The 13,357-nt window shown below is 38.9% G+C and overlaps 1 protein-coding gene across 1 annotated transcript; it reads right to left on the bottom strand.

Moving 5' to 3' along the window:
* Positions 1-1,223: 1,223 nt before the first annotated feature.
* LZIC (leucine zipper and CTNNBIP1 domain containing) lies at positions 1,224-13,297 on the bottom strand. Its single transcript, XM_054579779.1, has 8 exons — positions 13,142-13,297; positions 12,595-12,749; positions 9,967-10,075; positions 8,783-8,918; positions 8,344-8,442; positions 6,803-6,898; positions 6,093-6,174; positions 1,224-5,615 (listed from the first exon to the last, which is right to left on the bottom strand). The coding sequence occupies exons 3-8, from the start codon at positions 10,065-10,067 to the stop codon at positions 5,557-5,559; spliced, it is 573 nt and encodes a 190-aa protein (XP_054435754.1). The 5' UTR covers positions 10,068-10,075; positions 12,595-12,749; positions 13,142-13,297; the 3' UTR covers positions 1,224-5,556.
* Between the last annotated feature and the right edge of the window lie 60 nt (positions 13,298-13,357).

The following is a 13,357-nucleotide window of genomic DNA, read 5'->3' as shown; positions in this document are numbered from 1 at the left end:
TGTCCTCTGTGACAACCTTTAGCTTGCCTTTGTCTTAGCACATCTTTCCATGACTTCCTGCTCTTCATCGCAGCTACCATAAAAACACTCAGGTTTAATTGTTTCTCTGGGTCTTCATTTCCTTATGGCACGTAAAATGCATATTAAATAAATTTGTATGCTTTTCTCTTATTAATCTGTCCTTTGCTATAGGAGTCTCAGCCAAGAACATAAGAGGTAGAGGAAAGATATCTTTCCTCCCCTACAATAGTATTCCAACTATTCATTTAATAGTCCCAAAACAACTTAATAACGCAAATATTTTAATGAGATATATACAGTTTACAAGATTGGTTAAAAGATGAGATAAAATTATAGTTGAGAGGGATCACTTAGACCAAATTGTATAGGTCAGGATTATGTCCAAGCACAATATTCCTTATGATATATAGACATACATCTGAAATGTTTCTAAGAACCCAGCCAATTAAGATAGAGTTACAGGTATCTTTTTTTTTATTGTTGTCTATTTAAAACACAATTTTATCATTGTAAGATAAACCTCTGGTGATGCAGCTGGGTGTCTAAACTTCTATTATTATATAAATAATCTAGAGTCATAAAGAAAAGGATTCCATCCAATATCCATTTTAGAAAATCTAACAAAAAAAGCCAAGTAATGTATCTGGAATATATCAGCACTTTAGTAAATGTCTGATGAAGGACTAAATGGTGTTATCAGAAGAGGTAGCAGATAGAAACTTTCCCTGCTCCCACACTGTCATTAAAATTTTTCTAAAACACATTTTCTTCTCAAGATATAATCCCTACCAGGGAAAAGTACATTTTGAGTTTTTCAAACTGAAAGGGCCTAGTGTACACAATCTTGTCCAGTGCTTTGACTGAAACAAAATTGGCCTGGCACAATCGACCTCCCACTCTGGTTAAGAGTAGCACTGTGGGGGGTCATGAGTGCCTACCGGAGCGACGGGCACCTGGTCCAGTCAGAGTTCCCGGGGAGACACGCACGGGAGGGAGCGCACCCGCACGCTTCTCGTTCCTGCTTCTCGTTCCTCCTCCAAGCCCGCAGTTTCCTTTCTAAGGAAGCAAAGTGGCTTTGGGTATGCCTATATGTGCCCCTTTGTATGGAACCTTGTGCATGATTATTTTCATGCAGAGGACAAAACCACGCATGCTTTTTAAACAAATTTTGTGCTTGTTTTTGTTTTGCAATAGTTTTACTTAAAGGCTTTGTCAAAAAACACAGCCTTTCACGAGCCACTCATACTTCTGGCAGAATGAAAAGAAATGCCGCAAGGCTGAAGCTAAGGGGCTGAGGGTTTGCTTGTTTGCTTCAAATGTACAAATGCTCCTTTCGTGAGTGAATATGAAACAAAATATTGATATGAGTATATGCTCAGAGCTTTATAAACTAAACCTAAGGTACAATTTACCAAGACCTGGAATAAACTTGATGTACAGAAAACTGGAGATGCGAAGTTATCTTTTTTTTTTTTTTAAGAAGTAGTAAAAGCACCACATTTTCTAAGGTCATGATCAAATCAAGGTGAAGGCAATTATAATCTAATCCAGGCCAAATATTTGCGTTTGTCTAAATTACCCATCTTTTTGATTATCACTGAGGATAGTTGTTTCAGTTTTCAACCTGGCTTGGTTTGTAAGTGTTGGAGGAATAATACCAGGCCTAAATGAACCAGATTTACACACAAGCCAAAAAAACATTCATCTCCTCTTACAGGAAATAACACCCCCATGCAATATGACAATTGAGCAATAACAACAAAAAAGTACCCCACCTACTAAGACATTTTAGTATAAACAGACATAATTAAGATAATTTAAGCTCTTAATCCATGTACTGAAATTATGACTATGACATAAAATCAGAGGTTCTTGTGGGAAGGCCTCAAAAATTCAGTCACAGTTGCCAGAAGTTGGGGGCAGAGGCTGTGTGGCTCCTGCATAAATCTTACAAAGAACCCTTACCAGCCCTACCTTCCTCTTTTCTAACTCAAAATTGGTGGCTCTCCTTGACCTCCTTTATAGAAAATAACTTTCTACTAGTTATTTTTAATTGTGGCCCTCCGTCCCAGGCTGCAGGGAATGTGATTATCTCAGAAGATAAGCATCAGGAAGTGACCGACAGCCTCAAACCTTTGCACTCCATCCCCCCCCCCCCCCGGCAGCACAGGATGCTCCAGGGCAACTCCCAAGAGCGTTGCTGACCCCTTGTGTCGGAGGCCCTTTCTGCCCCGCGGTCTTTCCACGCAGCTGTTAGGGTGGATGGAGAGAGATTTCAAAATGGGAGTGAGTGAGGGCGCCAGAAGGCCACATTCTAGGGGAATATCTAGCACAGCCATATTTTTAACCTGTGTTTTTGCAACTCAATGAAATTATTAAATGCTAGTTAACCCGTTTTCTAAATCTTTTAATTCCAGGGCCAGACAGACTGGAAGCAATTACAGCTCGTTCAAGGGGTCTGTGGGAATGCTGACAGTTTTAATTTACATATTAATGCTGGAAAACATTTTCAGAGGCAAAGAAGAGCATTCTTTGGTCTTAATAATGAATATAATAAGGAAAAAATGGACAGGAAGGTGGCTCAAAAGCTCTAGGCAAAATGGTCTGGGTTTGTTTTTTTCTGTAATAATTTCAAACTAGCCATTGACTGTAATAAGATACCGCAACAACGGTGGGTCCACAGTCTTTTTTTTTTTTTTTTGGCTGAAGATGACTATTCTTTGGCTGAGTGTCTTCAATAAAAAAACCCAACAATCAAAGTTAAAAATCCATCTGTCCAAACTCCAACTCCTTCCTGGGAACAACTCATTCTATTTCTTGGTTTCTTCCTCTGCCACCCACCTAGAATACTTATCTGACCACTCACAGGATAAAACAAAACACTGAAACAAAAATTGTTTTAAATTATTAGATTTCATTAAACAGCCCAGTTGGACACTTGATCATTGGAATTGACTTTTGCTTCAACTCCAGTTCTTTGAAAAAAATGCAAGAACTCTTTTCATTAAAATATTAGCTTGACCCAAGGATGTAAAAAGTTAGCTGCCTCAGCATTAGTTATTGCGCTCTGAGACCTCCCAAGAGGTCTAAAAAACTAGAAGATTAAATATAGCAAAATATGAACAGGAAACACAGTTTGCAAGTCATTTTATAACTATAGCTATATATAATTTTCAAATTATTTTGAATACCAAATTTGTGAAATAAAATATATCATATTGCCCCTGAAAGGGTTAAATGGTGGATTAGTGCCAATGCAAAATTTATTTCTGTACTAAAGAAGAGAGGGGAATGCACAGTAATCCTATGTGGGGTCCTATTGTCCCCTTTGAACAGAAGAAAAAATGAGGTTCAAAAAGATAAAGTAACCTATCAAAGGTCACGTGGCCATGATTGGCAGTATCTCGCTAGGCACTGCAAACTTGACCTCTTTTAAAGGAAGATTAAATTGAGTACTAGTCAGCACTTACTAAATGAATACATTAATGTGATTAATGACAATATATTTCACTGATGTTGGTCTTATAGAAAGTTTAAGGGAAACCTAAATTAAGGATTCCAGGTTCATATAGGCCCCTTTCAAATACAAAATATTAGTAATTTTCCTCATCCCAGTACTGGAGGGGAAGGGGAAAGCTTGCTATGGCTTCGATCAGTAACAATAAACATAGCAATTCCATTCCTAGATACATATCCAAAAGAACTGAAAACAGGTACTTAACCAAACACTTATACACAAATGTTAATAGGAGCATTATACACAATAGCCAAACAGTGGAAAAAACTCAAATGTTCATCAAAGCCTAAGTGGAAAAACACAATGTGTTATCCAAGCAAGGGAATATTTTCACCCATTGAAAGGAATGAAGTACCGATACATGCTATAATATGGATTAACCTCGAAAATATTAATTGGAAGCAGCCAGACATAGAAGGTCACACACTGTACGACTCTTTATATGAAACATCCAGCATAGGTAATTCCATAGAGATAGAAAGTAAACTAGCGGTGGCTGTAGGGAGGGAATGGGGAGTGCCTGCTGGATAGGTGTGGGATCTCGCTTGGGGGTGATGAAAATGTTTTGCAACTAAATAGTGTGATGATTGTACAACACTGTGAATGTACTAAGTGCCACTGAATTGTACACTTTGAAATGTTTCATTTTACGTTACGTGAATTTTACCTCCATTAAAACAAAAATACAGAATGATGAACTAGTGATTGACTATAAAGCCCTGGAGCAGGTAATTTGCTTTTTCTTGGTTTGTCACAATTTCAATGAGTTTTTGACCATCAGAAATCAATATATAAAAAAATTATCCATTAAAATTTCCAAATAAGGCATTAATATAGCTGAGTTTCCCAATCTGTCCAGTTGAGAGAGCACCTAGTTGAGTTTACAGTATACATGACGCTTTACAAATGTCTTTAATTTGTATAAAGTGAGAAGAAAAGAACACTGAGAAACACATGAAGGAGTATAAAGTAGCCAGGGCCCAGGAAAGAAGCTAACATTACGCACGTGGGGAAATCCATATATCTGAGCAGAGAGCAAGATGTAAACGCTCAGGAGAGAAATGTGCTTTTCCTCGGAACTTATTCTCTGTTCCTCCAAAAAACTGACTGGTAAACACTAATTCACCACCCAACGGGTTTCAGCAAAGAGGTCACACACAGGGAGGGCCTCTAGCTGCCACGTCCAATTGCTTCCCTGGTGAAACAGCACAGGAGGTTAAGTTACCTCAGGAGACTCTCAACAGGGCTCCCATTGTTCCGAGCTCCAACTCAGACACAATAGGCCCCATTCATCAGGAGAGTTTATGGGCTAGGGAATGGTCTCTTAGTGACAACTTTCTGTCGGGACATTGAATTTTTATAAACATGGACTTGCACAAATGCGTGTTAATTATTTTTAAAGAACAGCATAGAAAAAAAATAAAATTCAATGGACACTAAACTGAGAGTTTGAAGAGTCTGAACACCAAGTCCCGTCCCCAACTCTCTGATGTGACTTTAAGCAAGTCACTTGCTCTTGCAGTGTCTCAGTTTCCTTGTTTGAACAATGAAAATGATTTCTAAGATCACTTAGGCCTCTAAAATTCTATGAACACCTATGAGGTCTGTTAATGTTGCTACACTATTCATTCCAACAAATGGGGATAAATTATGAACAGAAAGGAATCACTAGTTTACCTCTTTTCATTTCTATCAGCACCTAAAAACAAGGAGCCTTAATGACAACAGTCAGAGAAACTATTTTCTATTCTCTCTCTTGAACAGATAAATCATAGTGAATAAGGTCTAGTGACCCCTCCATCCCACCGAGTCCAGGATTGCGCAAGGAGATGGCCCTTCACAGAGCACAATGGTGAGGGCATAAATAGAAGCCACAGGTATATTTTCCTGTCACGTTTCCTTAGATTATTAATGAACTTCAAGACTCTCTTGATTTCTTTGCAATGACTCAAAATTCCCAGAAGAAAAATGCCATTTACAACAAGAATGTGATCACTGTCCCAAGCTTCCACACCGTGTCATTTTTTTGTTTTTTCAACCTCAAAACTTGCCAAAGCAAGAACTTTGTCTCCAGAGCCTAAGGAGAAAGACACATAAACAAAAAGGTCATTTCAAATGCATTTACAGTTCCAGGTAAAGAGGCAAAAATGTACCACATACATATTGAAGCAGACAATCAAACTGGCTTCTATTCCTAGTGCATTACCCCTAAGCTCCCATTGCTGCCCCAATTTCCTTCCCCCAAGCAGCTCAGCTACAGATGGTCTTACTCATTACAAATGCTTACTCTAGCTTCAGGTATGAAACAAATTACGTAAAAGTTTAGTTTATTTTTATATTTACATTTAGATGACAAATATTTTAAAAACATAAGGCCATATTAATTTTTTAATTATAAAATTTTGGGAAATAAACTCAATAAAAGGGATTTATAAAGAACACAGTTCTGGTTTTACCTCTAAACTCAAGAAAAGGCCATCATGTTATCTCGCTCATGCCATCTGCCCCTGGACAGCCTCTCACACCCAAGTTTCAGAACCATGAGGATACTCACCAAGGTCTGTAGAGACTCTCTCAAACTGGCTGAGTATAGCACCAGCATTTGCTGACAAGAAGGCCTCATCATCTGCAGTCAGCTAAACAAAACAAAACAAAGCCCAGTGGAGTGGGTGCCAATCTTAACAAGCAGTTCTAGGAACCACTGTTAAGAAGGTCTCAGGACCACAAACTAGATCACAGATCAAAAAGTTCTGTACCAAATACTTTAAACTTTGTCTTCTCTTTTAAAAAAATAATTATTTTTAGAGAGAGGGGAAGGGAGAGAGAAAAGAGAGGGAAAGAAACATCAATTGGTTGCCTCTTGCACACCCCTAACTGGGGACCTGGCCTGCCACTCAGGCATGTGCCCTGAGTGGGAATCGAACCAGTGACCTTTCGGTTCTCAGGATGGCACTCAATCCACCAAGCCACACCGGCCAGGACTATACTTTTTCTTTATGCCTAATACTGTATTACATTAAATTTGTCCTGGCTGCTGTGGCTCGGTGGATTGAGTGCTGGCCTGCAAACCAAAGAGTCACCAGTTTGATTCCCAGTCAGAGCACATGCCTGGGTTGCAGGCCAGAACCCGGGTTGGGGGCATGTAAGAGGCAACCACACACTGATGTTTCTCTCCCTCTCTTTCTGTCCTCCCTTCCCCTGTCTCTAAAAATAAAGAAATACAATCTTAAAAAAAAACCCTATTATTAAATTAAATGTGGGTACCTTCTCTCCAAGTTTCCTGAGAGCCGTTAGTATCTCCACTTTCTGCTGCGTGTACAGGTCCCTTTCCAGCTTTCCGACCATGAGATCTCTATCCATCTAAAATGGATGAACACAAAGCATACGGTATTTAAGTTAAAAATATTCCATGCACAAAACCCAGCTTTTCAAATCTACTTCTTTAAAAAAAGAAGATTCTCTAGCTGATTATTATAAGGAACTATAGAAACAATTCAAGGCAAACATAATAGAAATGCTACTGCACAGTTCTAATAAATCTTAATACTAATCATAACCATTGTCTTAGGTATGAACTCTATTCAGTAGAGTTTTGGGATTAAGCATTAGTAAGTCAATAGCTTCCTTTAGAGAGGAGCCATCCTTTAAGAACTCATTTCATTAAACTCAAGAGTGGTCTATGGGCTTGAACAGGGTAACTGGCATCAGATCTCCTGGAACTGGGGTTAAATATTACCTTTACCAGCAGAAATGCTGATAGCATAAACTGTGCATTGGTACTATTCTTGTTTTTTACCTATATTCCATATTATATGCAGAGCACACATTCCTTCATTTAATCCTCATAACCACCATTAGAGGTAGAAACAATCATTATCACCTTTTTACAGGTGGGGAAATTGAGGCACAAAGAGATTGATCAAAATAACTTCTCCAAGATCATATAACCTCCATGTGGAGCAGGAAGACAAATCCTGCCAGTCTGACCCGGGTCCATGCTCTTAAGCCCTATCCTGCTGAGTGACCAGTGGTTGTGAATAACTAGCAATGCCCTAATTGCAGTCAAGTCTATAAGCAGACTTTTTCAAGTGTCAGGTTTATAGAGACATTTGAAATTCTTAGGTGAGAAAGGCCATACACGCATAAAGTAATGCTGCTAATGAATTCTAGGTGGGATTTCAACTCAGGACTTCAGAAGTAAATAATAAATCTCACAGGTGGAATTCAGTAGAAGTGGTCATCAGCAATTTAAACTACCATTTGCTGCTTAACCTTCTATATTCACTATCAACAATAATTGCTCAAAGGACTAATTTTGACCAATTTTTTATTTTATTTTTTTACTTGAAAATACTTTTATTTTTATTTTTTTAATTTATAAATCATGTTTATTCAATTACAGTTGTCTCAATTTTTACCCAAATTTTTAAAAAATAGACTATTTTTTACAGCAGTCTTAGGTTCACAGTAAATCGAGTGAAAGGTACTGGGATTTCCCATACATACCTCGCCCCCACTCACGCCTCGCCCCCACTCACGCCTCGCCCCCACTCACGCCTCGCCCCCACTCACGCATCGCCCCTTCGTTATGACCGTCCCCCACCAGTGGCACATTTGATGTAGCAGATGAACCTACACTGACGCATCCTAATCACCTAAAGTCCACAGTTTACATTAGGGTTTACTCTTGGTGCTGTTCACTCTCAGCTGACCAATTTTTAAACTCCAGAATAACATAATGAGCAAATTCTTGGGCTAAGGAAAAAAATACACATAGCAATTGGATCAATTTAAAGAAACCTTACCTCCGCTAACCTTGTTCGAAGCTGACCTGGTTGCTTTTTTGCAAACAACCTGATGACCTCTGGAGTTTTAAAGGCCTGGCTGATGGCTGCCTGGATAGCCTAGAAATACAAGGAGGTAAAAACTAACCGCAATATTCGGATGAATTGGATACTGCAGTAATGGAACTGGTGGGTCTTCAACTACTATTAGGTCTTCTTTGTCCATCAAATACTGTTGCAACTGTAGTTTCCATTTGCTGTTTCTGTGCATGTCACTGGAGTCAAATATATAACTAAATAAAGATCTGGAAACACATGCTGTTTTATCCACAAATAGACACTCATCTGGAAGTTAAACCCTCCAAAAAGGGTGCATTTTCTATCTTACATATACTTACCAAAATAATAATAACAACAATAATAACAACCTGTGTCACCAATGTAAGTAAATTATGCTTACCAGCTGCATTCCACTTAGTTCATCTACCAAAGTCATATTTCCAGACATAATTTTCTTCAGCGAATCATTAAATTCACTTAGTTGCTCCAGAGTTTCCTTTTTGGTTTCTTCATATTCATCTGTATCAAGCTCCTCTCTGAAGTACAGTGAATATAATACAGGAAAATACAGGGTTCCAAGTGAAAACAGCAATGTTAGTAGTTGTATGCTAAGACTTTAAACATTACACCTATTTAGAAAAAAATATCTTGGGGAAAAAGGCTAAAAGCAAATATCAAAATGCTAATGACAGATATATTCAGATATTAAAAATGTGGGCATTTTTCTGCAATGTGGTTACTCTGATAATTAAACATTTTTCTTTTGTCAAAATGAGGCACACTTAAACCACATGATAACTTCCGCTTCAGCGGTCTATAAACCAGTGCTGTAGTCTCGGGCAGGATGCTAAGTATAGCCAAGCTTCAGTTTCTTTTTTCTATAAACTGAAGGTAATGATAGTACCCTCCTTATAGGGTTGCTAGTGGCATTTAATGAAATATGGAAAGTGCTTGGCATATGACGGGTACCAGCTAAATAGCTGTTATCATTATCATTAAAAGTAGGTAGAATTTTGTGCACCTTGAAATACAACAGCAATGTAGTCCTTGCCATGGGAGTCAGAGGCTATTTTTATTCGCCAGTCAAACAAAGCATTTATTAAACATCTACTACAAATAACAACAGCGACCATTTTCCAAGCACCTGCTCTGAGCCAAGCATTTTGGTGGCCTCTTCATTTGTAATATTTACTAAAGTTGAATAGTCTGTGTCCTTTAAGTGGTTAAGGCTGAAAACACATCAGAAGTTCAAGTAGTACCTTCACAGCTTGATACCAAGCAGGGCAATTTTAAATACTGAAGACAAAGTAGGTGTTACTACTTCCAGTTTACATATGAGGAAATGGAAACTTAAGGGGGCTAAGTGTTTTGTCCAAGTTCTCACTCACTTTGTAATTAAATGACTTTCACATCCCAGCCTGACAACCCCAAAGGCTGTACTGAGTTTATTTTCCCAAAAGATAAAGTGCTGTGAAGAACACTACAGGGGAAGCCAACACCACGCAGTGCCTGAGCCCACAGAGTTTGTAATCTAGCTGCAGAGAAGCCACTTTACAGCACAGCAGCGTCCACTTGTGCTGTTACCTGCATTCCTCCAGATCTTGTAATTGCTGCATCAGCCTGTCCAGCTGCTCTTCTAAATTCTGCTTTAGTTTGCTTGTCTCTGTCTTTCCTCGGGAAGCCATTTTAATCTCTAAGTAGAACAATAAATGCACATACAGTATATATTTACAGTATATATTTGGTTATTTGAAATGATTCAACATACCAGGCAAATTTAAAATAGGCGATATTATTTCTGAGCTACAGGTGTGGGAAAGACAGCCGTACAAAGAAAATTTCGATTTACATATAAAAGTTTAAACTCATGTACTAATAACCCCCCCAAAACTGCCTGGCAGTCTTCTTAATTGACTTGACGAATTAATTAGACGTCTTCACTAGTGGTTTATCTTACTTTAAACAAATTTGATAGATGAAAGTACAGACTTATAAAGAAATAGATCAGGTGTGAATGCGGATTCATTGTAACATTCCTTTTCACTCTTAGTATGCTCCAGGACTTAGAACATTCCTAGTATTATCTTACTGGTCTTACATGCACTTACCTAATGCTTTGTGAGTATGAACAACTTTTGATATGAATTTCTGTTTTGGAAATGTGCTCAATTTTCTACTGGATTGTATTTCCCTTACTGATGTATATAACATGGATATGAAAACTTTATAGTTATGTTGCAAATATTATCTTGTTTCCTGACTTTAATTCTATTTAGGGTATTTTTGTCACAATAGATTATTTTTAAAGGTCAAATCTATCTGATTCTTAAGGCTTCTTAGTCTGTGCCCCATGAAAGGAGGCCATAACCACTTCAAGATTTAAAAATATATATTTTGTATTCTAAAATTTTCATAATTTTTTGAACATGTAGATCTTTAAACCACCTACATCTTTTTTTGTTAATGCTGTGAAGGGTCTTTTTTTTTTTTCTTTTTAAATGGATAGTAAACTGCCCCAACGCTGTTTATCATCAGTATTCACTTTTGCCACCTTTAGTGTGCTCAATAGTAAGACTCAAGTCTGTTTCACAGATAATAGCCTGACTCTAATGCATCACCTTGCTATTTTAATTATTACAGCTTTAGAGCTGCTGTATATTGATAACTGTTAAGAAATTACTTTTATTACTGTGGGTTTTACCTCCAATAATTCTTGACTATTTGTGCGCATTTCCTCTTCTAGCCCAATTTAAGAATCAGTTTGTCAAGTTTCCTTAAAAATTCAACTGAAATTTTGACAGGGATTACATTAAAATTAAAGACTAAAAAGAGAAAACCTGTATCCTTGAAATTAGAATCTTCCTATCAAGCAATATCTCTCCATTTATCTAGGCTTTCTTTTATGATTTTTAAAAAGAATTTTTTTTTTCCCACAAAGTCCTTGGCCACTGGCTATTCTTAGATTTTGTATTTTAGGTTAATATTGGGAATAGGCTTTTCATTATTACAATTTCTGATTACTGCTGGTACAGAGAAAAGCTACTGATTTTGGTGTTGATATTATATGTATTTACCTTAACATCTATAGCATTTAAATTTTTCTATTTACAAAAGTTAAACTTACATTCCTTTCAGGAAAACACATTTTGCTTAGTATTAGATATAACCATTCATCAAAACCTTTAAAATTGCCCTGACCAGTGTTGCTCAGTTGGTGGGGCGTCATCCACAAAGTGAAAGGTCGCTGGTTTGATTTCCGGTCAGGGCACATGCCTGGGTTGTGGGCTGGGTTTAAATCATCTACAATCATTAACAACATATAAATACAATATGAATGTGTATAGCCAGAAGCATAATTTATTGTAGCTATATTTCATGTATAATAGGTTAGCCAGTGTTAATCTATTATAGCTACTCCTCGTGTAAAATTTCTCCCAGAAATACAAATTTAAATTTCATTTTAAATCTGTTGAATTTTCCAGTAAAATTCAAGGCAAACCCAAGGTAAAACTGAAAGTGTCTTTTTCATGACTAATTTCCTGTGGTCTAACCCCACTGGACTACTTATTTCAGAACATGCCATGAACTTTCATCCTTCTCTTGTGATCTTCATTCTTTTCTTCCTACCAAGCCTAGCTCCTTCGCTCTTCAGGGTCTAGCTCAAGTTTCACCTTCTCCATAGTCTTCCCTGCCCCATCCCCAATGAGTTATTTGAGAGCAAGGATTTTGCTTTCTCTTTATACACCAGCATTTAGCACAACGCTGGGCGGATAGAACGTACTGGATAAATAATTGATAAATTAATAATAAGAAGAGAGAGCTTCTTCTGCTGTGTTCCACATCTTATTCTCTACTTATCACTTATTTCTCCCTTGAATTATGTGGGTTCATTGTAGTACGTTTCCCCCGCTCCTGAGTGTAAACGCTCTGGAAGCAGAAGGTGAGTTTGATTCCGCTTAGCCTCCGTATTCGATACCAGATGAAGCACATTAAGGCACAAGATATTTTAAGGAAGTAAAGCTATTCTAAATAAATTTCATGGAGCATGGAGGTACTTTAAGAACCTTAACCTGGCACTACATTGAGATTTATCCCAGAAAGAACTCGCTGGCACCACCTAGTATTCAACACAGGCGGTGCATCTTTCTATCGAAATTGCAGGAATGGTTTTCAAAAACTAATCTGGAGTGGAAACTATTCATTCAGGCTCACCTGTCGCTTATTGCTCTGAACTCTGCACAGTGATGACAGGTCTCAAATTGCATAAACGTCTAATTCTTCAAGTTTCAGTGCCATGCGCTTGAGAAAAGCAAAACTGTTCATCAGGACTACAAGGGACCCAAAGTTCAAACCACCTTGGTGCGGAGCTGGATGGGAAAAGGAAAACAACTCTCAAGGACTTTTTCTTAACTGTGCATAAGCTCGGCCTAAAGCTGTCTGTGTAACTTCCACTCGAACAGCCCGCAGCTGAAACACACCCCTCTCTTTCTAGGAAGGCTGAGCAGGAGGGCGGGAAGCGAGGTGGAAAGGGCGGTCTTTCTGAGATTTTCTCCCGGTGAGGGCGAGGAAATCCCCGCACCCGGACACGCCGGGGGGGGGGGGGGGGGGCGGGGAAGCTGTCAAATCCAGCAAAACACAGGAAAGGTAAGGGCGGAGAGCACACCTTCCCCCGTTTCCTGGCTGGAAGAGAGCAGCGGTTGGACGGCAGCCATCCGGTCGCTGTCAGGGAGCAGCTCCCAGCCGCGGTCCCGAATCCTACCTTCACGGGGGAACTTGAAGCTCCCGCACCTGGGTCCGCGGCGGCCGGGCTCGACTAGGCCCCGGTTGCCACGAGAGGTCGCCGTGAACCCGCCGCCCCCGAAACTTTTCCAGCCCTTTCCAACCCGAACCCGAACAACCTCCTCAAGATTCGGGGCTCCCTCTCAGCCCCAGCCCACAATCCCCGGAATACCGAGGCAGGGGCCCCGCCTACCTG

Source organism: Pteronotus mesoamericanus, unplaced genomic scaffold (genome assembly GCF_021234165.1).
Source record: "Pteronotus mesoamericanus isolate MK-2021 breed Mesoamerican mustached bat unplaced genomic scaffold, CSHL_Meso_final contig_557, whole genome shotgun sequence".
Taxonomy (NCBI): domain Eukaryota; kingdom Metazoa; phylum Chordata; class Mammalia; order Chiroptera; family Mormoopidae; genus Pteronotus; species Pteronotus mesoamericanus.
The sequence above is the reverse complement of the archived record's forward strand: the minus strand, read 5'-3'. Positions and strand labels throughout refer to the sequence as shown.